Raw genomic sequence first — 26,321 nt, 5'->3', positions numbered from 1 at the left:
TGTCTCGGCTCTCGGCGGAGAAGGTTGGCACGTGGAAGCCAGCAGCAGGTCCCCCACACCTCTCTGTCCTCTGAACCCCGTATTTGCCTCTCGGCAGCACCCTTCGCATTGTGTTCTTATGGTTGACCTGGGTCTTCATCTACTGCACACGTGGAGGCCGCGCAGCGCCTCGGGCCCCCACCCCCGGGCCGTGGACCGGGACTGGTACCGGCCCTGGCCTGTCAGGAACCAGGCCGCACGGCGGGGGCGGGGCGGGGGGGGAGGTGGCCAGCGAGCTGAGCCTCGTCTGATCTGTAGCCGCTCCCAGCACCGGCGTCACCGCTCGGCTCCGCCTCAGACCGGCAGGCACCAGATTCTCACAGGGGCGCCGGTCCCTGGGGCCACGAAGGTTGGGGGCCGCTGCTCTAGATGGCACACGCGCTGCTTACGTCCGTAAGTGTTAGTAACCTCACAACACGCGACTGCGTTTTGGGTTTTAAACAGCATTTTAAGGAAAGGAAGGGAAGTCTTTGCACTCACCCCGCACCGTGCTCTTCCCCAGGGCCGCCCTCCCCTCGGCCTCCCGCTGCTCGTGGGGCAGGTCTGTCGTGCACTCCGTCCGTTTTGGGTGGTTTTCAATCTGAAAAATTTGTTTTTTCAGGGAAAAGGATTGTGTTTACTAAATACAGAATTCTAAGTTGACAGCCTTTTTTCCCGTTAGTGCTTTGATGCTGTTCTCGCAGTAACCTCCGACCTCCGTTACTTCTCGGGAGAGCTCCCCGGCCTTCCACTCCGTAGTTCCCTTCCACGTAGTTTGTCCTTTTTTGGCTGCTTCCACGACTTTCTCTTTTCCTTTGGATTTCAGCAGTTTAAGTAGCATGTGCTTGGGTACGATTTTTGTATCGATCATACTTGGGGTTCACCGAACCTCTTGAATCCGAACGCATGTGTCCGCGACCATGGTGTGTTCAGGTATTTTGCCTGCTCCGTTTTCTCGCTTCTGACACTCCCGTTTGTGCGTGGTGAGCCTTTCGGTGGGGCCCGGCAGGCCCCAGAGGCCGCCGTTCGTTTCCTCCCCTCCACCCCAGTCTTTTTTCTCTAGATCCTTCAGATCGGGTAATTTTTACTGATTTATGTCAAGTTCCCTGTCTCCTCTGTCATCTTCATCCTACCCATCCCCCGATCCTGTGGGGCTTTGATTTCAGACGTGGTATCTTTCATTACAGAATTTTCATTTGGCTCATTTTTTGCAGTTTTTATTTCTGTCGATATTTCCTATCTTTTCATTAATTACGAACAAGTTTTTCTTGATGTCCTCTTTAAAGTCCTTGCCTGCTCATTCCAGCTTCCGAGTCATCTTTGGAGTCAGCCTCCTTTAGATTTGTTTTCCTCTTGAGAACGGGCCATGTGTGTGCATGCGTGTGCATGCGTGTGCGTGTGTATCAGGTAATTTACATCGTCCTGGACATTGTGACTCTTTATTCAGTTATTCTCTGAAGAGTGGTGGGTTGGTTGGCTGGTTGGTTTTAACAGGTAGTCAGCTTGGCTGGTCTCGGATTACAGACTCGCTCCGTGCTGCGGGCCGCGTCACCTTGCGGTTCTCGGCCTGAGGCGGCTGCTGGGCGCCTGCCTCCCTGTGCGTGGCTTCGTGGTCAGCCGGAGATGTGGGCGGAGTGTGTGCTCCCGGGCTCTCTTCTTCTTCGTGGGCTTTCCTCTCTCACTTCCCAGCAGCCGTGGGGGCCCCGACAGTCATCCGGTTCTTCAAACCAGTAAGACTGGGGTCTGCTTCTGGCTCACGGCCATTAGAATGTGGGACCTCACTCTGCACCAGTCCCCTCCTCTAGAGCCCGCTCCCCCGGAATCTGGAAGCTTTGGGTTGTCCCCCGGCTCCCACACAGCTACTTCTGAAGTCCATAGTCCAAAAGTGCTATGTGCTGGAGGGCTGGTCACAAAGAAGCTACTTGAACTTGCCAGAAATACAGCGAGGTCACCATTTTAAAGTAACGTTTTGTAGAAATCATTTTTTTATTAATAACTCTGAGATGGGTAACACCACAACCGAACAGAAGGGCCTGATGTCCTACAGGTTTAGAGATGTAATAAGAGAGAAATGCGGTTTCCGTGCACTCGTGAAGCCAGACGCCTGCCTGTGGGAGAAGCAGCAGAGGCCTGAGGCCGGGACCTCGGCCGTGACATTCCGCTGTGACATCGGGCCGAGGGGCCGGACCCTGACACACACGCCCCCCCCCCCCGTTTCGTCTCAAGTCTCCAGCCCTGGTTTCTGCAGAGACACCAGGGGATTTTTTTATTGTTGTTAAAAGGTCAGTTCCATTCCTTTGTGGTGAGGCAATGTTGGGGTAATTATAAGAGATCGTGTTTCAAAACTGGTATTCCCATGAACTTGCCAAAACAAGCCATTTCCCTCTTGGCTTTTTTTCCTTCCAATTTCTTGCTGCTATTTCTGTGGATATCTTTCAGATTAGTCTAAGTAGCTACAAACTCAGATGATTTTATATCCAAAGCAAATTTCGTGATGTCACCATGAAATTATTATGTTTAGGTGATCGAAGGTCCACCTTTTTAAAAAACAGTTATTTGGGCAAAGAGTATTTCTTATATTTAAAGAAGAAATGTTTTTAGTTTCAAAGAAAAGAATAGTAGCATGGTCACTCAGGAAAGATGCTACAAGAATGGAATGGACTTAAAAACTCTGTTTTCCTTGGTAGTGTACAACGCAGGTAACAGTGCAGAACTGAGTTACATTTACTTAAGGTTTTACTGTTGTTTTTTTCCCACATATTTAATGTTCCCACCCAATAGCAGAAAGGACAGGCGGTGTTCCGTTTATGAATGTCTGACAAGTGGAAATAGGCCAGGCTGCCTGTGCCGCCCGCCCCAGTGGAGACGCAGCCCCGAGCCGTGCCCTGCCCCCTGGGCCTGCTCCGCGGGCTTCTCAGCTGCTCGGGCCGATGGCCCTTTTCCGCTCTCACCCCCGTTGGTGCTGGAGACTCATGTTTGTGTCTTAGCTCAGTACCGGAGTCAAGGGGCCCATCAGGCCGCTTTCTGGCTCTCCATGAAAATACCTCAGGAGTGAGGTCACATTTTGTTGCTCTGAACGGAAATGTGATAAGACTTCTCCATCCCAGCTCGCAGAGGCTGTGAGGCCAGGTTTCGGGGAGCGCTGCGGGCCAGGGACAGGCAAGCAGAGCGACCCTTCCAACTGCCGATGGCCTTTTACTCTGAATTGGTCTCTTTGATGACTTTTTCTCTTAAAGCAAGGGGAGTGAAAAATGAATCTAGAATTGAACGAAGTATCTTTTTCTCCTCTTCAGGCTTCTCCCTAGATCGGATTTGTAGATAAAGACGTGATCTTGCATGTTCTGTTTGTTTCGTGGAAAGTCTGAGCTTTTGTTATTTCATCTGCTTGCAAGTTCGAGACTTAGAAACCACCATCCCAGGAAGGAACATGAGGGCTCGTTGCCAGCTCACAGCGGGCAGCTGCAGGCTTTCAAGTGGAATACATCGCTTCTAAAAATATCTGTAGTTTGGGAAAATATGTTTGCATCTGACCTCCGTGGCACTCCACACGTCCTGTCTCACTGGTCTTGGTTCTCGAGCAACTGGGAAGGGGAAAGTCAGAAACGTCCTCCCGTGCACCCTCGGCTCCGGGCGCGGGGCGGCCTTCCCGCCGTGAAAGCAGAGCCCACCGAGCTGTTCGTGCCCGGGCTACTTCGAGCGGTCAGCTCTGCCTTCCCAGCGGCGTGTGCTCTCGCTGCCCGGCCCTCGCTGTGCTCTTTGAGAGATGAGCCTGGCGCTTCCGTGGCAGAGCGTGGACGTCCCCGTCGCATGCAGATGCTGTGCAGCCGACGGGAAGTCGGAGCCAAGTCTGATGCGCCTGGGAAGCTCGCGACCCAGATCCCGTTAAGCAGAGAAATGGCATAGGTGGTGGCGCGTGACGGACGGCCAGAGCGAGCGCTTCAGACAGGAAGTTCAGGGGCTCGGTGGGCGGGCGTGGGCGGACGGGGCCGGGAGGCTCTCCGTGTGGCCAGGGACCTCGTGGGACCCATTCGGAGAGGATTCTGTGGGGAACAGCCGCCTTAGGATCGGGGTGGCCCATTTCACAAGGCAGCGCGTGTGCGATGTATTGCCTCGGGGGGCTGGGGATAAACGGGGGCTTCCTCGCCTTTAGGGCTGTGTCACGCTCGGCCTTCTCAGCTGCCTGGATTTTCATTATTTGAAGAAGTTGGGAAAAAAAGGCAATTATTTTTTGTTTGATTTTTATGGTTTGAAACTATAAAATTTTCGGAAGATTTGACTCAAGGTCCGTGGGGCAGGTAATTGGGCCCGTGGTCCCGGGCTGGACTCCTGCTCCGCAGCCTTTCCCCGCTGAGTGCAGGAAGCTGGGCGACGGGCCAGACGGGCTCGTCGCCGGCCAGTGGGTGCAGTCGCCGACTGTGGCTTTGCTCATCTGTCCGCCGTCAGCGTTGACGCGTGATGTGACCCAGGACCGGTCCTGTCCCGGGCGTGTGAGGACAGGCCGTCAGGTGGCAGCCCTCGGCCTCGCGGGGCACGGGACAGGCGCGCGGACGCTGCCGGGGCGTGTGAGCCGGCTCCAGCGCAAAGGTTTCACGTCGCTTTCTCGGTCGCGATCATCCAGCTGGAGCTGGGAGAAAACCAAGGTCGTGCTTCCAGGAAGGGAGTGGAGCCTTTTGACTGCAAGCTTTTCTCATGTGATCATGGAGGAAACGTTCCCTCTCCTTTAAAAAAAAAAAAAAAAAAGCCGCCTGCCATCTGTAGTGAGGGCTTGCTGACTCAGGGCGGCCGAGAAGGGAGTCTTGTCTGCGTTTCCTGACTCGGAGGGCGGTTGCGTGAGTCGGGCTGTGTGAACGGCCCGCCCCAGTCTCGCCGGGCAGGAATGTCCGCTCGCAGCAGTCGAGCGCGTTCCCAAATTGGAGGGGTCCGGGGCGGCTGACCTCACTCTCATGAGTAATCCCGGGTGGCTGTGCGCCGCGCTCCGCCGGGAGGCTCTGCTGAATGAGCCGCATTATTAGGACGGCGAGCGGCGGGCGTGCGGGAGGGAGCTGCGGGGCCACAGTGGGGACGAGGGTCCCCGGGACCGGCCCCCCGTGGAGCCGCAGGGAGCCAAGTGGAATGGGCACTGAGCGGGGGCTCGCGCCGGCCGCCCTCGGGGCAGCGTCTGTGCCGGCATGCGGCCGGGACTGAGACACCACGGGCCGTGGGGGCGGCAGGCGGCCCCGGCGCAGCGGCGGTGAGTATCGTGCCCCGCCGAGCGCCCCCCAGGGAGGGCGGCGTGTCGCCTCGTTCTCCTGGGGAGGAAAGTCCTGCTCGAGCAGAACAGAGGGGGGCCGCAGCGCGCAGTTCCGGGAGCCTGCCTGCCCACGGTGCGTGGCGTCCCGTCGTGGGGGGGCCGCGTTCGCCTGCACACCGCCCTGCGACGCGTCTGTGCTCGACGCAGTGCCGGTGCGTCTGTCCCGCTCCGAGTGGGCGTGCAGCATTCCGCCTCGCCGTCCCCCTCGCGCCCTTGTCTGCCCAGCTGGCCTCTCGCCTGGGGCCATGCCGCGGCGGGGCGTGCCTCTTGGGCCCAGGCCGTTCCGAGTCGTTTCGTGGCGGGTCAGACAGCGGACCCTCGCTCCGTTCTTGACTGTGGTCGCAGCCGGCAGCCCGCGGGCGCTGCCGGGCCGGGCCGGGCGGGCCGTGTGTGCGCTGCCCCCTCACGCCCTGTGCTCTCTCTCTAGCACGATCCTGGAGGAGGAGAAGGCTCAGCAGGAGGAGCGCATGCGGATGGAGTCCCGAAGACAGGTCGCGGTGTCCTGGGACTCTGGAGGGCCCGACGAGGCACCGCCCAAGGTAGCGGGGGCCCCGGCTGGGGTTGGGGGAGCAAGTACGGGTCACGCTAAAAGCAGCCGCTGTCAGACTCCACTTTGTCCGCTGCTTCTCTGCGGGGCCCTCCTGAGCACTTGTTTTCCTAATTTGCATTTCACCTGTTCTGATCCGAGGGTGATTGGATTCGCTTCAACCTCAAATTGCCCTTCCTGGTCCGCCCCCCCAATCCCCTCCACATTTGCTTTATTTTAAAGTGGGTCAAAGTCCACCTGACCGTGTTCCTTTGGGTTTGGTTTGGTTTTATTGAGAAACTTGTGCCTGTGGCCCTGGCCGGGGTGTTGGCGTGGGCCTTCCTGAGCCGTGCTCTGGCCTCGCCCGCCCCCTTGCTGCACAGCCTTGACCTTCACTCTTCCGGCCAGCAGACCACCCCAGTCTTCCCCTGCTGCCCGGCTGTGCTGTGCCGGGGACTGGGACGTAGTTGGCCCTTCGACACTCCCCTTCGGTCGGGGGTCCCCAACCCCCAGGCCTTGGACCGACACTGGTCCCTGGCCTGTCAGGAACCAGGCCGCGGGGCAGGAGGGGGCGGCGGGCCCACGAGCGAAGCCTCTCCTGCGTCTGCAGCCGCTCCCAGTGCCCGCATCACCGCCTCGGCTCCGCCTCAGGCCTCAGGCCTCAGATTCTCACAGTAATAAAAAGTAAGTAGTAAATCCACGTTTAATGGAAGCCCGGCTGCCGCTTCCTGGAAGAGGAGCTCACGACACTGCGGCGGTTCGAGCCGGCGTCTGGCAGCCGGCTGCTCAGGAAGGAAGCGAGACTGTCCCGTCAAGGAAAACGGCCAGTGGTGTTTGCCACCAGTGACAAAATTTGAATTTTCCAGCAAAAATGTAAATATTGAGAAACTCACATCCATCCCCGTGACCTTGATGGTTGAGACTTTTCAGATGAGTGCAGGGTGACGTTAACATTGTGTACCGAAGCGTGTCAACACTGGGAAGGTCGGTGTGACCGGTGACCCATGCTCCCCGAGTAACGCAGGAGGCTGAGTCCCACGCGGGCGGACGCGGGCCCTTCACGGCCCAGGACGGGCTGGACCTCGGCAGAGCGGCGCGCCGCGGCCCCGGCTTCCCTGTGGCAGTCGCCGCCGAGAGCCACAGCCTCTTGATTTGGGTCGTGGTGTCAAAAAGTAACACACACACACTTGTGCCGTGAGGCCCTGTCCAGCCGCGCAGCTGCGTGAGGCCGGAGCCCTGTGCCCCGCGGCCGGGCGTGTCAGGCCGCTGGCCGCAGGGGCGGACGTGAGCGTGCGCCCCGCAGGCCTGGGGAGTCGCGCCGTGCAGGGGCGCCACCTCTGTCGATCGTAGCCTTTTGGGGGCGTTTGAACAACAGTATTTTTTAAAACATGTAATTAGTTTATTTTTAAACACCTATTTTAATTTCTAATAATATAAATATTGGTAGATGTATTCCAGACCCACGAAAGCGCTTGAGGTCAGCAGTTATTTTTTGGAGTATAAAGGGGTCCTGAAAATAAGTTAGAGAGTAGGTGCGACAGGGTTTTCTAGAATGGCAACACATCTTGGTAAAATTAAACCAAACAAAGTGAAACCGCCCGTCCGTATGCGCAGGATGCTCTTCTGGAAAGTCCGGTGTCTGATAAGCTGCAGACTCGGTGTGCGCCCCGGGTCCCTCGGAGCTGGCTCTGCGTTCCGATCACAGGGCTTCGCTGCCGGCCTCCCCGCACGCTGCTGGGAGAGACCCTGCTGCGGACCGGGCCGTCTCCTGTGCCCGCCACCAGCCCAGGGCCCGCCACAGTGGCCGTCGGATGCGGCCTCTCAGACACCCTCGACGCCTGCCGGGGCGGCGCCACCCGCCACATGTTTGGGACACGTCAGCGTGCCCTCTCTCTGCCTCCTCACCCGGGAGGATGTCGCAGGAGCCCCCTCCACTCCGCGGTTTGCTTTGGGAAAACCTAAGCGTCTGTCTGTGGGGAGATGTAAGGTCCTTGCTAAGTCGTAGCAGTTAGTGGCAGGCAACACTTTCGGGGCTCACATGGAAGCCGTTCTCATGGGGGAACCTGACAGCCCTGTCCCCACTCGTTCAGGGAGAACACGCGGGCACGGGGAGGTGAAGTGCCCTGTCACACACGCTGGCCATCCGCTGCAGAGCCCGGGCCTGGACCGCTGCGCCCGGTTCCCGTTTGCGGGGGATGCAGGGGACGGCTCGCAGTGCGTCCGGGCTTCTTGGCTGCAGGGCGTGGTTTTGTGCTGTTCTTCGCAAAGTCGTTTGGTTTTCATCTTTGTGCCGTTGTTTTCATTCTGACATAGAACCTTTCCGGTGTTATCACTTGCTGCCCTTTATTTAAGTCCCCGTAGGATGTCGTCCGGAGTCCGTGCCATTCTCAGGCTTGTTCCTCTCGTATCTGCCTTTTTATTTGGTGAATCAGAACTGCACTTGTCCCAAAGCAGCAGCACAGCACAGCAGGCCCGGAGCCAGGCGGGTCTGCCGTTCCTGCCGCACGGCTCTGTCCCCCACGACGTGGGCCGGAGACGCTGTGCGTGGCATTTCTCTGGGAATCACGGTGAAGCACCTGGCCCCGTGCACGCAGGACGCACCGAGCACAAGCTTGTATTTGGCCTGTGTTCCTCAAGATGCCACCTCCAAAACGTGAGCCAGGGGACACGACCGCAGAGCCGCGGAGGGTGTGTGCCGTCCCGGTTCCTGCTCTGCACCTGCCACGCCTGGACCCCAGGAGCGTCTTCCGCGCGCCCGCTGCCGCGCATGCACGCTGACGCCTTCAGACGGCCGTCCCGACAGTCGGACCTTTTGCTTCCTTTAAACGACTCGTTCGAATGAAACCTTCACAAACGTGCATCGGAAGCGCAGTCCCTTGGGCTTCGTGGAACCGGCTTGGGAAGCCCCCCGCCCCCAGCACGCAGCGAAGCCCCTTTCCTGCCCCTCGCCCGTTGCAGGGGCCTGGGGGCCCGCCCTTCAGTGCGCAGCGGACCGTGTCAGGACTGTTTGCAGCGCTCGAGGGACGAGTGCGCGCCTTGCCCGAGGTTAAGGGGCCCGTGACAGTGGGGCCGCGGCAGCGCACGCCCCGCGGGGCGGTCCCAGGCCGGGTCCACAGCACGTTGGCGGGTTCACGTCTGCTGGGAGCCACGGCGCCGCCCCGTGGGAGAAGGAACGTGTGACGCCCTCGGAGGGCGGGAGGCGTCCTGCAGGCAGGGGGGGCCGTGTAGCAAGGCGGAGGGTGGGGGGGGACTTTAAGGGTCCAGACGTGCTCAGAACCTCGCACGAGCAGAGACGTGCCCACCCCAGACTGAGCGCGTCCGCAGGCGAGATGCAGGCCCCGAGGCGGCCCCGTCCCCCCCGGCTCACTGGGGCCCGAGCCCGTTCCCTTTCACTCTGGCCGTCATTTGGGTGGAGAATAATGGGCTTCCGCTTTGCAGCTCCCTCAGGTTCAGATGTCACGGGCTTGTCTTCTGTGTCAAACCAAACCTTTCTTCTGCCGTGAGCTTTGAATTCAGGTGTCTCAGAAACAGTGAGAATTTTAGAGCTGGAAGAGACTTCACAGTTCTTCCAGCTCAACCTCCAATTATCCGTGAGGCATAAGCTGGTCGGTTTCCCCGCTGGTCCTCGGTCCCCCAGCCCCCAGGTGGCCGAGCAGCGTTTCGCGCAGGAGCTCGTTGGCCGTCGGTCTGTCCTCATGGCGTCTGCTCAAGTCCGTCGCCCCCTGCTTGATTAGAGTATCTGTTGTTTATCCATCTTTGCTTCGTCGATTGGGCTTTTAGTGTCACGTCTAAAACCCCGTCGCCTCTCCACGGGCGCACGTTTCCTCCTAAGAGTCTTCTAGTTCGCGGTCTCACGTGGAGCGCGACGGCGCGTTTTGGGTGTGTGCGCGAGCACGTCGTGAGGATCGGGCGGCCTCACTTCCTGCCACCGTCGCTCGCCAAAGGGGCCGTTTCCCCCCCGAAATGTCTCGACATCCTCTGTCGTTCTTTTCAGCTAAGCTCTTTTAGAGAAATATCTTTTTCTAATATTTTCAATAACAGGATTTACTGAAATAATCAGAATGCTTATTCACGTGATGCTCTGTGATTGGTTCACAGCCCAGCAGACCCGGTTATCCTAGTCCAAGGTCCAGCGAAGGATTTTACCCCAGCCCGCAGCACATGGTACAGACCAACCATTACCAGGTAAACCCGTCGTTCAGATACGAGGTGTGTTATTTTGGTTTTCAGCACATCTAGGGGTGGGGAGGCACGTTGTATTTATTTTTTATTTGTGTGTTTATTTGTTTATCTGTGTGATTTGGCAAGCAGAAGGGTAAGAACATAATCAGCCTAATAATCGTCCGAGTGACCGTGGTCTCGGCATCCGCTGCAGAGGCTGCAAATAGCCGCTGGGTCCGACAGCGGTCGGGGCGGGCGTCACGTGCCCCGCGGCCGTCGGGTCTGCCTCCTTCCAGTTCTGAGAAGGTGCAGGGCAGATTCAGAGGCGATCCTGAACTGGGCAATTTCTATGGAAGGGAAGAACAAAGTTCAAAATGGCCTTTAAAATCAGATGAGGTGCCCACTGGACAAGGGTGGAAAGAACGTTCGGCTTATAGGCAAATACCCTGTACAAGTGAGAAAAGAACATCTTTGAAAGAAAAGGGCAGGAAGCAGGGTCAGTAATTTCTTGTTCCTGTTTTGAGGGGCGGTGTTAGCTTTTCTTGAGGCGCGGGAAGTCAGCTCCGGGGGCGCCAAGCAGGCGCCGGAGGCCGGAGTCGTGCGGAGGGGACGTGAGGGCGGCAGGGAGCGCGCGGAGCCCGGCGGCCGTGCGGGTCCTGGCGCCGTGGCCAGGCCGCGGCACCCTCGGCACCTGGGGCCCGGTCGCCTGTCCCCATGGAGCGGAAGCCCCTGAGGAGGGGGACTGGTCTCCACTGGACGCCGAGACCACTGTGCAGAGTAGAGTTCAGTGAACAAGTTATGACATTTCGTTTTTTTCTCATCGAGCGCTTGAATGGTCAGCCGCTCCCAAGCCCCGAGTCCCCTTACCTCGTAAGCGCGAGCAGCGAGCGGGCGTTTCCTGGTGTTCCTCTTCGGCCCCAGATGCTCCTCTGATCCTTTGGCGTGGTCGGGGTCACGCAGAAAACTGCCCGAGATCATGCGACATCTCTTTGTTGTGGAAATCCCTGGAAGTTCTCGGGAACTAATGTGTTCATTCTGACCAGAAATAGCGGTGACGTAGCATTTTATGTTTAGTGGCACTTTCTATGATTAAATGTTTTCATTCTGGTGAAGTGTGAGAACTCTCAGTTTTATTTGGAAGTTTTATCAGCTGCACGTCGTCCGGTAGAAATCGCTGCTTGGAGGCCGCGCAGACCCCCGAGGCCCTGGTGGGAGGCGGTGTCTCTGCGGGGAGTCGGGACTTGGCTGGGCTTCCTCTCGTTATAGAGCTAACCGAGCCCTGGCCGTCCGGGTCTCGCCCGGTGGGTGCTGGAGGCGCGTGCGGACTGCGTCCCTTGTGCTGAGCGAGGCGCCTGTTACAGACACCCCCGGCTCGCCCGCGCCGCGGCCTTGTCCCCGGCTCCAGCCGAGCGTCTTTTCTCTGGCTGGTCATCGCTGTTAGAACATGAACTTGGCTGCTCCCCACCCGCCCTGATCCCTGACGTGTGGGACGGGGGGAGTCGGGTGTTGGGTGCTGGGCAGGAAAGGGTGTCGTAGAGCCGCGCGTGGCCCAGCGGCATTCGTGGCTCCCGCTGTCCCACGCCCGGGTCGTCTGCTCCGTGTCGCAGTGAGCGTGAGATTTGGAGCAGGTCGTCTCCGTCTGACTTCTCAGCGTGTGTTCGTGCAGTCTGTCCAACGTGACCGCAACAGTGTTGCTCCTGAGGTTTCAGCTGAGGATCCACTGCCTTGTCCTCCCCAGTTTCTGCAGGCCCCCCGCACTCCTTGGCCCATGCCCGCCCCCCTCCGTCTCCCAGGCCAGCATCCGCGCCCCTCGGGCCATCCAGGACGATCGCCCCATCTCCAGATCCCTGATTTGTAATCCCGTTTCCAAAGCCCCTTTGCCGTGTGAGGCGCCACATCCACAGGCCCCAGGGGTAGGACAGGGACGTCTTTTGGGGGCCGTTAGTCCGCTGCCACCGCGTTCTGTTTAATCTGAGCTGCTTGCTTTCGTGGGGGAAGTCGCGCTGCGTCAGAGCCTGACCGGCCACTTGCTCCTCTGCAGGTCTCTGGCTACTCTGGTCCACACGGGGTGACAGCCATGGCCAGCAGCATCTACCCGGGACAGGCCTCTTTCCTGGAGCAGGTGGACCCGTGGAGTCACAGGCCGAAGGAGACGGCGACGTGGACGCCTGCCGCGGAGGTGAGCCGGGCGCGCGCGGGCTCCAGCTTTCGGGGCTTCGCCCGGGGCACCTTGCATTTCTGCACCCCAGGGTTTCTCGACCTCAGTGACCTAATTCTAGATCGAGATCCTCCATCCACGCAAACGCCGTCTGGCTCTGTGGGTCTTTCTCACTAAGGAAGGAGAGATGCCGCCATCGGTAGCCCATTTGTTTGAAAGGCATCAGCACGAACAGGGCCCGAGGGAGACAGACGCGGCCTCCCGTGGGCACCTCGTGCCGCGCGCCTGGCACGGCCGACCCTCCTTATCGCACTTCCAGGTCGTCTCCCTTCCACGGTCACGAGCGACGAGTTCTTTGCGCGTGTCTGAGCTTATTTCCTGAACCAAATCCCTGTGGTGGGAGCTGAGCGAACCGACTCTGCTTCCTGAACGCGGTTTGCGCGCGTGGTCGCGCGCCGCCCCGGAGCGGTGCCCACAGCACCGGGGACCGTCGCCGTCCCCCGTGCTGCTTTGCTGTATTGTGGGGAAGGCGCGTGCGCACGTGCGGGCGCGCACGCACACACGCACGCACACACAGGCACACGCACACGCACCCACAGCAGGGCCCCGTAACCAGACCGCGAGAGCAGACGTGCTGTTTTTAACTCCAGGACTCTGCCGTGCTGGACCTGCGGGGCCTCGGCCAGGTGCTGCCGCCGCCGCCGCACCTGATGGAGGAGCGGCTGATCCGGCAGCAGCAGGAGATGGAGGAGGACCAGCGCTGGCTGGAGAAGGAGGAGCGGTTTCTGGTAATTGAGCTTCGGGGACGTCCTTGCACTCCGCGCCCTGCCGGCGTCACCCCGCTGCAGGGCTGCGCGTCTCCGAGGCGGGAGACTTAGCTTCCCCTCTGCCTCCTGAAACGTGCCACAGCAGGTTCTTTGCCTTGCTCGAGTCAGGTATTCAGGGTGAGCCTCTCAGGCGGCGTTGCGGGCTCGGGTGCGAGCTGCGCGGCGGGGCGGCGGGCCCCCCCCCCCCCGTCCTGGTCCGGCAGGCGTGCGCCCCTCCCACGCGTGTGCGCAGTTGTGGGTAGGACGCGTCTTTCTCGGCGACTCTTGCTGACGCCCCTCAGAGGTCCCCTGGGGACAGAGAGGAAGTGGCGACACAGAGCCGTCTCTGTGCGTCGCGTAGCACAAGGGCTCTTTTGGACTCGGGGCCCTGCCGAGTCCTCAGCCTCAACCCCGCCCCCCGCCCACGCGGCTACTGCAGTCTTCCCGAAACAGTCTGAGAAGGGCGGCGGCCGAGTGGGCCCAGGACTTTCACTGTCCCCCGCAAAACCTCGAGTGCGCCTTGCCCTGGGTGGCCCAAAGGCGGTCCCTCGTGCTCAGACGCAGGGGACGTCCCCTGGGGCCGGCCCTGCCAGGCCCTGTGCCGGGGGACTAGAGGCCAGTGTGGGTGGGACGCAGCCCGGCTGGGGGAGCGCGAGGCCGCGCAGACACGAGCCTCGGGCCGGTTTCCGGCGTGCGGCGGCGGCCCCACACTCCACTCCGCAGAGCTCGCCGCCGTGATTCCGATCTCACTCTTTCCATGGGCCTTTCGTGTCTTACACCGTAGTTTAAAGTTAAAGCGACCCGCACATTCAAGTTTGGTGAAGCACGTTTTAGCCCGTTGGAGGGGCCAGTGCCCTCGCTGCGGGGTGTGCTGGGGCCGACCTCCGTGAGCCCGCCCGGTGCACGCCCCTGAGCTTGGACGTAGATCGCGTTAGGGGGGAGTTCCTTCTCACTTTGTTTAAAGGCCTGCAGACACCACGCATACTCCGAGTCAGTTAACTGCCAGATAGGACTAGTGCACACGTACGTAGCGCACACCCTTGTCCCACAGTTTAACAGTCACGAGAACACACAGTATTCACTACGTGCCAGTCACTGTCCTACGTCACCGCCACTCTGGGAAACGGGTCCGACATCCTTGATCTGAGTCTCGCAGGTTCTGTGCGCTTCGGAATCCCACGTTTTTCCCTTCCAGAAAGTCCGGGTGGCACGACGTCCATCCCACGTGTTCTGTGGTGTTTCAGGAGCGTCCCCGAGGTGAAAGCACCGGTATTTCTGCAGCAGAGCACGTCTTTACATTAACATACACGAAGACGGGCCTCGCATCGGTTCAGGTCACGTTTTGCCACGAAACTAGTTTTTTCAAATGTAAAAAAACCCAAACAAACTTGTCTTCAGTGGTTTTTTAGATTTTGGAAATGAGGATAAAGGAACGGGAGCCTAGCCCCTCACGCTCATTTCAGAGATGAGGACATTGGCCCGCGTCACTCGGCCAGCGTGTGGCAGAGGCGGAACCCTCCCGGCCTCCCTGCCACCTGCCCGGGCACGTCCTGCATCATGTCACGCTGAAGACAGCTTGGCGTCGTCGTCTTTACGTGGGTCCACGATAAGGTCATAAAATGTTCACGGACATTGCGAGGGATTTACTTTTGGAAAAGTTTCGCGTTGTCGAAATTCTAAATTAGCTAACTAAATTAAAGCATGTCTCGAGGTGAGAAGTCAGGCTTTGAAAAATGGTCGGTGTTTGCTGTGCTCATCTGAGCGAATCAGTTTGGATGTCGCACGGGTTCTTAGAATGCAGCTTGTCCTACGGTTTCCACTTCTTGCCAAGACAGCCTGTTTTCCCACACCGATGTGCCTTTTAAAAACTTAGCGTTTCAAGCTCTCCGCACTAGAGTCGGCCCGTTCACTGGCGCCGCGTGTGCGGCCGCGTGTGGCCAGGGGGTTCGCTCCGCGGCGCTGCGGGAGCCGCCGCCGGGATGATGCTCTGATGGCCGCGCGCGCCCGGGGGTCGGGGGTCGGGGGTCGGGGTGGCACCGGGGCCGGGGCCGCAAGGCAGGTGGGGCTCGCGGGCGGACAGGCCCGGGAAGCACGTCCTGGGCCGAGGGAGGGGCGCGTGTGACGACGCGGTCATCAGACTCGCCAGCTCGCCCGCGTGAGGCGTGCCTGGGGCCTGCCCGCAGGGAGGCCCACGGGGGCTCCAGCACAGCGTCGGTCTCCTGAGCGACTCACTGTTCAAAGCGGAAGTCTCGAGACCGCCTCGACTCTGCAGGCTGGGCGGTTTTTTCTTTTAACTGACAGTGTTACTGTTGCTATTCTGGATGACACTGTTGAAATTCTGAAAATGGCCCAAATGTTCGACAAACACAATTGTTTCTTTTACGTGACACAGTGTGGCGGTAACTCAGTACTGTGCCAACGTCACTTCGTTAGACCCTGACCAACAAGCCTGTGCAGCGGGCACCGGTACTGCCCCACGAGAGGGACGGATGAAGAAGCAGGCCCGGGTCGCCCAGCTCGGGGGGGCCGGGGCCCGGCGGGACCCATGTGGCCTGGCGCCGGAGCCCTGGCCGCCCTCTGCCCTTTCCGCGTTACGGCGGCGCTCGTGCCGCAGGACCTTCTGCGGCCGTGTGCGGTCACCCTCCCGTTTCCACTAGGTGACGCTCTGTACAGGTGATGAGACACAGACATGGTTTCGTTTTTGTAAAAATGTTTTAGAGAGAGAGAGAGACGATGCTCATTTCTCCATCGCTTCCCCTGACAGGTGCTTGTGACCGTGCCCTGGGCGCCGGGTCGGGTCAGGTGCAGCGAGTGCCGACGCGTGGGGCGTGAGGGCGCTTCGTGGGAGGGAGCAGCGGTCGCTGCGCGGTCCCTGCCAGACAGGGCCCCCTAGGGCCCCCTGCGCGACGGCGGCCGCCGGGCACAAGGCAGACGCTCCCCAGGGAGGGGGGCGAGCGGCCGGCGCGTGCGGCCAGCGTGGGCAGCGTGGTCACGGGGGCAGCATGGGCAGCGCGGTCAGCGTGGTCAGTATGGGCAGTGCAGGCACTGGGGCAGCGCGGGCAGCGCGGGCAGCGTGGGCAGCGTGGTCATTGGGGCAGTGTGGGCAGTGCAGGCAGCGTGGTCATTGGGGGAGCGTGGGCAGCACGGTCACTGGGGCAGCGCGGTCAGTGTGGTCAGTGTGGGCAGCGCGGTCAGTGTGGTCAGTGTGGGCAGCGTGGTCAGCGTGGGCAGCGTGGGCAGCGCGGCTGCCCGGGGCTGCACGGAGCCCAGCGCGGCTGGCGGCTGCGTCGTGCGTTCTGGGGCGAGTGAAGTGGCTCCCGCGTGTGCCGAACCCAGGCCTCCGTTTGCTGCCTGTGCCCCGGGTGCCGGGGGCGGGGCTCGTCCCTGGCCCGTCGCCGCGCTGGCCCGACAGCTGTGCGCCATCAGGAAGTCGGCGTGGCGCCTGTCGCGTGCAGCCCGGGTCGGGGCTCCCTCGCTGAGGAGGGAGCTTGCTCTGCTGCTGGGAAGGGAGGCGAGATGCAGGGCGCCCAGCGTGGCGGGGACCGCCCCTGGCAGGCGCATGTGCGGAGTGGGGGTGCTCTGCCAGGGCAGCCAGCCGGGCTGGTCATCGCTGCGTTTTGAGAATTTTTCTGAAACTGGGGACCTTTCCCTCTTCCTGTTCGGAGGACAGTCGTGTTGTGAGAGGAAGCGGCTGCATACGGCACGTGCCGCTGCTCCTCAGACCGACCGTGAGACTGGCTTTGTTTTCCCCCTAGAAGCCTGACGTGCGGCTCTCGCGAGGCAGCATCGACAGGGAGGACGGAGGGCTCCAGGGCCTGGTAAGCAGCGGCCCGGGTCTCACCGGGGCTCGGACCTTCATTTTTACGGCACATGTACTGATGGCGTGCTGTGGAACAGTCACCCACGTACAAACCCAGTGCCCGCTTTAGCCTAGACTGCCGAATACGCGACACATGGCCCAGCATTCTGACGCAGATGCCGACGCTTTCGGCCTCATCCCAAATGCCGTCGTTCCACAGTAAGCTGAGCGCTGGGCCCTGAGGAAGGATGTACACGTGTTAACTGTTGATACACATAAGTTGTCATCTGCCAAATTTTTATACTCTATCTCCAGGGCTATAAAAGTTTCTGCAGTCACAGGAAACTTATTTTAGCAAGAGTTTTTCTTCTGGGTGTCGTGACAGGAGATGCCTGATGATCTCTTCAAAGCATCAGCTTATGATTGCTCCGAGTGTGTTAGAGCCCTGCTAGAACTATTCCCTGGTCTTCTGGGGAACATCATTAAAATTGTTAGCCTTTTTTTCAGCAGATGTCTGGTTGAAATAAATGCAGATTTCTTCGACACCTAAAAAAGTTTCAGTGGAGAAGGGAAACCTGTGCCCGGTGGGTAGCAGATGGATGGAGCTAAGTCTCTACCCCAGGAAAGCAGCATGGAAGCACTGGTTCGCTTCCGGACAGGCGTTGTTGCCCAGCCCCACGGTGCCCTGCGCAGGGGACCGCCAGGAGCTCCCCGGGCCCAGCCAGCACCGGAAGCGCTGGAGTTTGCGACCGGAGTGAGCTGGTGCGGTGGGCTCTCCCGCAGTGGGCACCCTTGGCTCACGAGCACGAGGTGACACTGACCGCCATCGAGCATCACGCATACCGCGAAGAAGCAGCCTGTCCTAGCGTGAAAGTTAACCCTGGTCACAGGCCAGCTATTCAGAACATCACCGATGGGAAATTTTGCTAGAAAAGGAAAAATGTGTGTGTTTCAGTGCGTGGCGCACAGGACACCCAGAAAACATGTAGAATGACTAAACTCGGGAGTTGTTCCCGGCGCAGGAGGGCTCTTCAGAGACTCTGTGAAGCGTGACGCGTGAAGGGTCCACGTGTGCTCTCAGCACGTGCTGCTCGCCAGGCCCGGGCGGCAGTCCCGGCTTAGTGCTGACGGGGAGGGCGCTTGGTCCCGCGGGGCGCCGTGCGGCCCGGTCCTGCAGGGTGCCCTGTGGCCCAGTCCCGCGGGCGCTGCGCTGGGCGCTTCGCTCGTGCCGCCTCCCGGAGTCCTCAGCGTCCCCGTCGAGGCTGCTGCCCCGCGTGCTCCACAGATGAGCGCACTGCGGCTGGCTGTGGAGCACTGTCCCAGGGCCGGGCGCCGTGCTCACACACAGGCCGGCGGATGGCCCGCCGGGCCCCGCGCGACTGCGCGGTTCAGGCCCTGGCTGCCCCCTTCCTGGGGGTTGGCACACGCTGTGACCACATCGGGTTTTTTCTCTTCTGTCCTTTGCTAAAGACATCTATGTGGTTTGGCCGATGTCTGAGGCATTCCAACGAACGCTTTTGAAAATGTGCCACGGTTTCCGGGAGAACCGTTCGGCCGGAAAGCAGTATGAATTGTCGCTCATAAACACGGCGAACTGGCTGGGGGGAACCGATCCCATCAGTCTGCATGAAAGGCGAAAAGCGCTTGGAGTTTCAAACTGGCGCACTTGTCTGGTGACACGAGCTCGCGGCCGGTGAGTGTCATCAGCCTCGGCGTGGCCGTGGGGAGCAGAGTCCCAGGCAGCCGGGCGTGTCCCCCGGGGCCAGCGGCTGGGCCAGCGCGGCCGACACCACATAGCCCCACAGGCCCCCGAGAGCGGGCTCCGCGCCCACCCTCCCGGGGCAGACCTGCGCGACGGCCCCGCACAGTGCCTGCTGTGTGTTCCTGTCGCACGAACCCAGAATGTTCCGAGGTCAGGGTTGTCAAGTTATTTGAACTTTCCTATTACCTATCAACCGGAAAGTTCGTTTTTGTGCTTTAAACCTTTTTAAACGAGTGTGGTCTGTGGCCGGGATCAGTCTGCACGGCACGGCCGGCCGTCCTGTCTGCAGAGCTGCGTCCACGTTCCCCTCTGCCCCCCCTTCACGCCGCACGTCCTGCCCCCCACGCCCAGCCGCAGCCCCTTTCCCCGGACGCAGCTCCTCTCGCCCGCTCTGTGCAGCCCGCTGCCCCGCGTTTGTTTTTCATACCCCCCACCCCCGCTCTCAGTTCCGACGGGGCGGGGGCTCTTCTGTGTCTGGAACAAGGCAGGTGTCCAGGAACTGTTGAACAAATAAGCGACAGGTAAACCGTGAAGTGCAGCACAAAAGCAAGTCACTCGGCCCAGCCCCGAGGCGCTGCGGGTCTCCAAGTCCGGAGCTGAACGGGGCGCAGAGCAGCCGGTCGCGTCTGCCGTCCTGCAGTCCCGCAGTCCCGCAGTCCGTGTGTTTTAAGGACCTGGGTCTCTGAAGGAGCAGCACCTCAAAATAGATATAAGCCATTTTATTATTTTAAAATAAGCAAGGAAAGTCTGTTCACAAGTAGACTATAGTTCTAAAAATATTTCCTTTTATTTAGTTAACCCAGGGTAGGCTGTTTACGGCATGACGACCTGCAATTGGGCCGGTCCCAAGTGGAGCCGCCTTTCTACCCTGTCCCTGGGGAGAAACTCGGGGCTTCCACTTGGGTATCTCGGGTTGGCCTGCGGCTGCGTCCAGACCGGTGGGAGGCAGACTGCCAGGTCCTGGCACACACAGGGCTCTGGTGACAGTGACAACATGGGCACGGGGACTGTCTGGAGGCCCCAGTGCTATGAAGCCTCTTCCGGCAGGGCCCCCGCCGCGCCCCTCCCCACAATGGGCGCGCGTGGCTCGGCGGCGGAGGGAGCTCCCTGCGGGCACAGCCGGGGACGTCCGTGGGCCTCACTCTTTCTAAGAGTTTAAACGGGTCGTGACGGCCACAGCCCTGTTCCCGTCGTGCCCCGTGCTTCTCGGCCACGGCCCGTGTGTCGCGCCCTGCCGGCGTCGTTCGCTCACTTGCCTAGCCACCCCCCCAGCTGAGGCGTGGCAGCTGCCCCCCTCCGCTGGCTGGCCTTCGCGCCCCATGTTCGGCACAGGTGCAAGGGGACGGCTTGGGGGCGGGGCGGACGCGGCCCCGTGGGTACCTGGCGCCTCAACTGACCTTTTCTGTCCCCACAGACCGGAAACCAGCACATCTACCAGCCCGTGGGGAAGCCAGGTAAACGCAGCGAGGACGCGCGTCGGGGGGTCCCTGGGACTCGGGGGCGCGGGCGCTGCCTGTGTCCGCCCCTCGGCTCTGGACGGCGAGCGAGGCCGGCGGAGCGTGGGCTGCCGCGTGTCACGTGGGGGCGTCGGCGGTGGGGGCGGGCGTCGCCCTTGTTTGGGAGCCGTTTCCCGCCTAGAGGTGCTCACCGAGTGACCCCCGTTCCCTTTGCCAGATCCTGCGGCTCCTCCAAAGAAGCCACCACGCCCTGGCGCCCCCGGCCACCTGGGCAGCCTCGCCAGCCTCAGCAGCCCTGGGGACAGCTACAACGAGGGCGTCAAGGTGAGCGGCAGAGCCCGCATCCTGGTCGGGGCTCCGTGGAGTCCTTTGCTCTCGGTCGATGGCCCTGTGACCCGAGGTGGAGCTGGCGCTGAAGGCAGGATCGTGGGGGTGGGGCTGGGGGGCTCCAGGACGCAGCACCGCCTGCTCCCCGCCTTTCCAGTCTGCACGAGCTTTTCGGGGAAACTTTCTTCCCCGTTTTTCTCTCACACGATGGGTCCTGGGGCCTAGGTCGGGACAGGGCCTGGCTTTCCTCTCGCCAGGCAGCGTGTGGCTTCAGGCTGCAGTGCAGGGTGGCTTCTGGTGTGAAACATTCGCTGGACCAGGGTGCGAGGCCCGCCGCAGTCACCCAGGGCTGCGTGGGAAGCTGGCCGGCGTCCGGCCGGGCCCCCAACCCACAGAGGGCTTGCGAGGGTGCGTGGCTGCAGCCCTCCCGCCCCCGGAGGAGGGGCCGCTGCTCTCCCCTGGAGACCAGTCTCCTCTCCAGCTTGCTCCCTCCCAATTCTGACACCTTTTTTTTTCGTGTTTTAATATCTCCAAAATCAGGACGGTGTGTCGGTTCACTTGGCAGCGTTTTTTTCTTAGTGGTACAGAGAGAAATTGCATCTCGTCCTGAGTGTCCCCTTAGAGTCCAGCAGCTGTGGCTTCGGTTAAGGTGAACTCAGATTCACTCCTAACCGCCGTTGACTCAGGCCGCCCTGCGGCCCCGAGCTGCGGCAGCCCGGCCCGGGCGTCCTGAACCCTCACGGCAGTAGTCGTGCCCTTTCTCCCACTCTTCACGAGACGGCCAGGTGCGCAGAGGTTCAGGGCGTGTTCAGGGTTATGCCCTCCCCACAGCTGAGCCCACGCTCAGCCTGGCCCTGGCCGTCCGCGGCGCCCCCGCCAGAGCCGAGGGGCAGTTCCTGGGTAGAAGAAGGTGTTCCGCTGTCTCCAGGAGTCACAGTGGCCGTGCTGGGGAGGAGGAGTGTCACTTCCAGACACAGGGTACACGGCACCTGGCAGCCCAGAGGGTGGTGACCGGCGGGGAGCAGGCTGGCACCCGCTCAGACCGGCTAGGCCGCTGCCGGCATGGCGCGGTGACCTCGGGGCTGAGGGTGGCCCTGCCGGAGGCCGCGTCGTCACAGTCAGTGCGGGCTCTGGAGCACCGCCCAGCGACTGCTGTCAGACTGGGGCGTCACTGGGGAGGAGCGAAGGGGGACACAGCCCTTCCCGATGTGGCTTCTCCACATGGAGGAGAGGAGGAATTCAGCTCACGAACTGTTCTTGTGTTTTATAAGCCGCAAGAGCAGACTTTCAAGATGGCTTGTGTGACGACAAAAACACAGCTTTAGCAGTCGGTCGGATGGCGGCTTAGAATTCTGACACGTGTTCGTTTTCCCAGCGGGGCTAACGCACGAGTAAACGCAGCCGGGGGCGCCCTACTCCAGGGCGGTAGGCGAGCAAGAATCTTGGTGGAATTCGTATGCTCGCTTAAGTATGTTAAGTACAGATCTTTTCATTAGTGCGAGGGACATGTCTCTGTTTATTAGCCATCGGTTCAATAGAGGTTATCAAATCAGCCTTAAAAACACCGCTGTTTGGGTACAGAAATGCTCACCTGTAGCTGCGTATAACTGAAGTGATTCGTCTGGGTGACTGTCAGCCAGAAGCCAGGCTCGGGAGCCATTTCAGTTCTGAACTGTCCGCACCGTCTGGCACCTGCCAAGCTGGTCAGAACCGGCCGCGTCTGTGTGGGTGCTGGGCTCCCAACTTGGGCGTCTCCAGGTTGTCAGGCTCCAGAAGAGAGAAGACCAATAACTGATGTCTCTCCAAACTAAGCTTTCGCTTTGAGGTGCCACCGGGAATGGTCCCCGGAAGCCCTGTGACAGTGCTGTGACAGGAGTTGAGCAAAGGGGGATATAAGAGAAAAAGAACCAGCTTTACGCAGGTTAGAACGAGGTGCCCCACCTCCCAGAGACGAGAGCCATCGCGGACCGCGGTGGGCTCTGCCCGCGGCTCCCCAGGGCGCCGGGCCGCAGCCCTGGTCCAGCCCGAGGGTGCGCGGGCCATGTTAAACGGGACGCACGGGGACCTTCGCTGGGGCGGGTGAAACACACGGTCACAGCCAACCTCTGGCAAGTGCTCACGACAGCGAGCCGTGCGGGTCGGACCCCGACGTTTAAGGTTCTGCCCAGCTCATGTCCCAAACAGTGTACTTTTCCCAGACCACCCTGGGAAGGGTCAAGAGCACCCATTACCCCAATCAACTCTGCCTTTCAGCGAGAGTAGGGTGGCCTGGGTGTCAGCTGTAGAGAAACAACATCGAACAGAACCTCTAAATGTAAAGCAAAGGAGCCAGCCAGAAGAGTGGGTTCAGAGGAAGCGTTTTTGTTTTAGTTTTGTTTTTGTTTTTAAAATAAGCTCCTCATGTTTTCATAAACACAGCTGAAGCCAGGGATCTGTTACAGCAGGATGGCCAGGCAGCGAGGCCCATTCCCGAGGGGGCCGAGGGGGGTGCGGTTTCTCCCAGTCACTCAGCGGTCCGAGGGGCAGCGCTCAGTGATGACAGGTGTCTGTCCTCCGTCCCTTTCGAAGACCCCTGGTTCTTTGGATTCTTGCACGGCCGGCCAGACTGTCACTGTCGGGCTTTGCATGTCATTGTCCTCGTTGGCTCGTGAGGCGGGCCGGGTGCATGGCAGACCTCTGCCGGCGCGCGGCGTCCGGGGCGCATGGCCGGCAGCTCTGCCCGACCGCCGGCGAGCCGGGGGCTGGCGGCGGGCGCACGCGCCTTTCACTCTGCTTGTGTGTGTTTGTGGGGGGTGCGTCTGCTGCCTTTATTAATATTGTTTTTCTTTTTTCCCTTTCTCTGATAATTTCTTTAACCTTTCCTCACCTTCCGTGCGACAATAGCCGTGGAGGGTAAGCACCTGTGTCTGTGTGTCTGTCCGCCTCTGCGCCACCCCCAGCGCTCTGCATGCGGCTGGCCCGGAGCCCAGAGGCCAGGGGGGCGCTCCCGCGTGGCTCGCGACAACACCGCCTTCGCAGCTGCCAGCAGTGAGGTGGGGGCACCTCTGCAGGGTCCTTCTCTGTCTCATGCCGAGACTTGGAACTCCCAGGTTCCGGTCTCGTTGGGCCAAGGCAGCCCGAGGGCTCAGACACGGGCACCTGGCGGTTCAGACCGCGCCCCGCAGCAGAGTCCCACACGCGGGACGCACCGCTGTCCTCTGGGGTCTGGCCACACGCACAGGCTGGCCCGGGCCTGGGTCAAACGCCTAAATACCGTGAGATTTCCCAGAAGCCCTTGCGGAGCTCAGCTCCCCGTCTGCCTTGGGTGACGCCCGGCGATGCTGCTGTGCCCAGGCCCAGGGAGCCGTGTCCCGCGTCCCTGCGCCAGGGGGTGCCGCCGGCTTTGCCGGTGCCACCGCAGCCTCGCGTGGGCCGCGTGTGCTTCCCGCAGAGCTCGGGGCAGGTGGGTGTTCTTCGGGTCTTCACGCAGACTGGGCGCCGGGCCTCTTAGCTCTCTCTAAAATCCTCAGCGAGCTGTAAAGCCTACGGTGTTTTCCTCTTTTGGCGAATGATTCTGGGGGTGTCGAATCACTTCTCTGAGAGAATCTGGGGCTTTTCCATAAAATCGTATGATTCCAACTCATTTCCTTTAACTGAGCTCAAAATTAGAAAAAGCGATTGCCTCATTTGTCACTCATCCAAACCAGTTCACTGTCACCCTCAAAGTGAACTGTGCCCCGAGCAAAGTCGTTGCGCGGTCTGCCTCCGCCTCCTGAGGTGCTTTGACCCGGGCGCGGCGACCTGCCCCCCCCCCCCCCCGCAGAGCGGGCGCTGACCGGCTTCTGTGTTGGCAGCTTCAGCCCCAGGAAATCAGCCCCCCTCCCACCGCCAACCTGGACCGCTCCAGCGACAGGGTGTACGAGCATGTGACGGGCCTGGTGAAGGCCGTCATCGAGATGTCCAGCAAGATCCAGCCGGCCCCGCCGGAGGAGTACGTGCCCATGGTGAAGGTGAGCCGCCCGCGCCGTGCGCCCGCAGCCCGCGTCCCGTCCCCGGGGGAGGCCGCAGGGCCCCGCGGTCGGGCCTGGCGCTCCGGCGGGTCCGTGCGAAGGCAGCGCGGTGACCGCCTGCCGCCACCGCCGAAGTCACACGAGTCCCCGGCCCCGCCGGCCTCGGGGTGGGCCTGTCCTCAGCGGCAGGGTCTCTGATGCTTCCTGTTCACGCGCACGACCTCGAGTGAGCGAAGCAAGCGGCGGCATTGCCGTTCGTGTAAAGCTGAAGGATGCGCCGGCGAGTCCCGTGAGGCCGGGCGGAGCAGACGCGGCGGGTGCCCTCGCCTGCACCGGCGTGCGGGCCCTTCTGAGCCAGGAAGCACCAGAGGAGAAGGGGAGGGCCCTGGGGCGCCGCCCCGAACCCCCGGGGTGCGCTCCTCCGCCAGCCTCTGTCCCTCGCCCCGCTCCCGGACTCGTGGCGTGATGAGCACGCAGAGCTGAGTCTCGGCGGGAAAATGACCCCATAACTTAGGAGCCGAGGCTCCAGGCAGAGGGAAAGGCGGGTAGCAGTGTTCTCCACAGTGGGGGGAGGGAGCAGGAACCGACGTAACCGGAAGGGGAGGCGCCGCGCGGGGTCCGCCGCCCTCAGCACTGCGCTCTCGTCTGTCAGGAGGTCGGCCTGGCCCTGCGGACGCTGCTGGCCACGGTGGATGAGACCATTCCCGTCCTGCCGGCCAGCACCCACCGAGAGGTAGGGCCCGGCGCCTCGTCCTGCTATGGGACGATGCGGGCGGGCGGGCACCCGGGGGCAGGGCGGGCGGCCCGAAGCCGGTCAGCGGTGGCCATGGCTGTGCTGCCCACGGCGACGCTGACTTTGCAGCCTGTGGCGTTGAGGACGGTCTGAGGGCAGAAGGACCGTGTTTCTCACGGAGGTGCCGAGGGAGGCGTGTGAACCCCCTGGGAGGCTCGCGGGGAGCAGCTCCTGACCCCTCTCTCGTCCCTCCAGATCGAGATGGCCCAGAAGCTGCTGAACTCCGACCTGGGGGAGGTCATCAGCAAGACGAAGCTGGCCCAGCAGTGCGTCGTGACCAGCCTCCAGCAGGAGTACAAGAAGCAGGTGCTGACCGCCGCCCACGCGCTGGCCGTAGACGCCAAGAACCTGCTGGACGTCATCGACCAGGCCCGGCTGAAGCCGCGCGGCCAGACGAGGCCGCACTGAGCCGCGCCAGGCCGCGCACCCCGGGCTCCACCAGCAGCGAGGACGCCGCCCGTCCTCCGTCCCAGCAGCACAGTGCGACGTCTCCGCCGACAGCGGGCCGGAAACCCCGTGCGGTCTCACCACGTTCTGAGTCGGGCTCGTTTTTTCTCCTTTTCTTTAATCGGTGTTAAGAAAAGTTTAGCATCCAAAATGTGGCATTTTTCTAAGAATGAAAGTTGTACGTGGGTCGCTTTTAAGAGTCACAGAGCAGAGCTTGCGTGCGCGAGGCTGTGTCCGCGGCGAGGCCACGGCCAGACGCGTCGGCTCCTGGACGCGCCGAGCTGTACGGTGGGAGGAGACGGGGCGGAGGGGAAGCCGACCAGAACATTCCCCGCACCGGGGGTCTCGTCGTCGCTAGGACACTCTTCAGTTGCAATATGCTAATACCACTTTACAGAGAAAGAATATTAAAGCTATATTTTGAAGACTTGAGTCATTTCAGAAAAAGAACTACGACCCTTTCGTCTCTCCTGCCTTTTACCTTCACGTGGAGGTGTGAAACGTTGGGTCGGAAACCAGCTGTAGACACCCCCGAGACACTCGTCTTTTCCCACCGGAACAGCGTGCCAGTTTTGTAGCGATGCTCCCAGAAGCAGAAAAGCTTCGGGCCAGAGCACCTCCGCCCGCCGCGAGAAGAGGTTCTGGAACCATCCGTTTTCCATTTTTGTATAATTTATAGAGAAAGATTAAAGCCATGTTGACTATTTTACAGCCACTGGAGTTAACTAACCTTGCGTTGTGTGCGTCTGCCCAGGAGAGAGGTGAGCGAAGCAGACCGGGTCCCCTTC

General features: G+C 60.9%; 1 protein-coding gene across 25 annotated transcripts in view; it reads left to right on the top strand.

The window, feature by feature from the left end:
* The window catches only part of PTK2 (protein tyrosine kinase 2), a 131,386-nt gene extending 105,757 nt beyond the window's left edge, over positions 1–25,629 (top strand). For 9 of the 25 annotated variants that reach the window (XM_036233092.1, XM_016133577.2, XM_036233087.1 and 6 more), the window contains 11 exons: positions 5,736–5,847; positions 9,933–10,019; positions 12,037–12,174; positions 12,804–12,941; positions 16,715–16,777; positions 19,935–19,974; positions 20,195–20,301; positions 23,188–23,196; positions 24,138–24,293; positions 24,946–25,026; positions 25,282–25,629. In XM_036233092.1, coding sequence (XP_036088985.1) covers positions 5,736–5,847; positions 9,933–10,019; positions 12,037–12,174; positions 12,804–12,941; positions 16,715–16,777; positions 19,935–19,974; positions 20,195–20,301; positions 23,188–23,196; positions 24,138–24,293; positions 24,946–25,026; positions 25,282–25,494 — 1,144 coding nt within the window. In that variant the 3' untranslated portion in view covers positions 25,495–25,629. Of the gene's footprint in view, positions 1–371; positions 3,922–4,265; positions 5,249–5,735; positions 5,848–9,932; positions 10,020–12,036; positions 12,175–12,803; positions 12,942–16,714; positions 16,778–19,934; positions 19,975–20,194; positions 20,302–23,187; positions 23,197–24,137; positions 24,294–24,945; positions 25,027–25,281 lie in introns of those variants that run through there. The other 16 variants (XM_036233086.1, XM_036233084.1, XM_036233076.1 and 13 more) reach the window with 8 other exon arrangements.
* The last annotated feature ends 692 nt before the right edge of the window (positions 25,630–26,321 follow it).

This window comes from Rousettus aegyptiacus, unplaced genomic scaffold (genome assembly GCF_014176215.1).
Source record: "Rousettus aegyptiacus isolate mRouAeg1 unplaced genomic scaffold, mRouAeg1.p scaffold_m13_p_15, whole genome shotgun sequence".
Lineage (NCBI taxonomy): Eukaryota > Metazoa > Chordata > Mammalia > Chiroptera > Pteropodidae > Rousettus > Rousettus aegyptiacus.
This window is presented reverse-complemented; position numbering and strand designations above follow the sequence as displayed.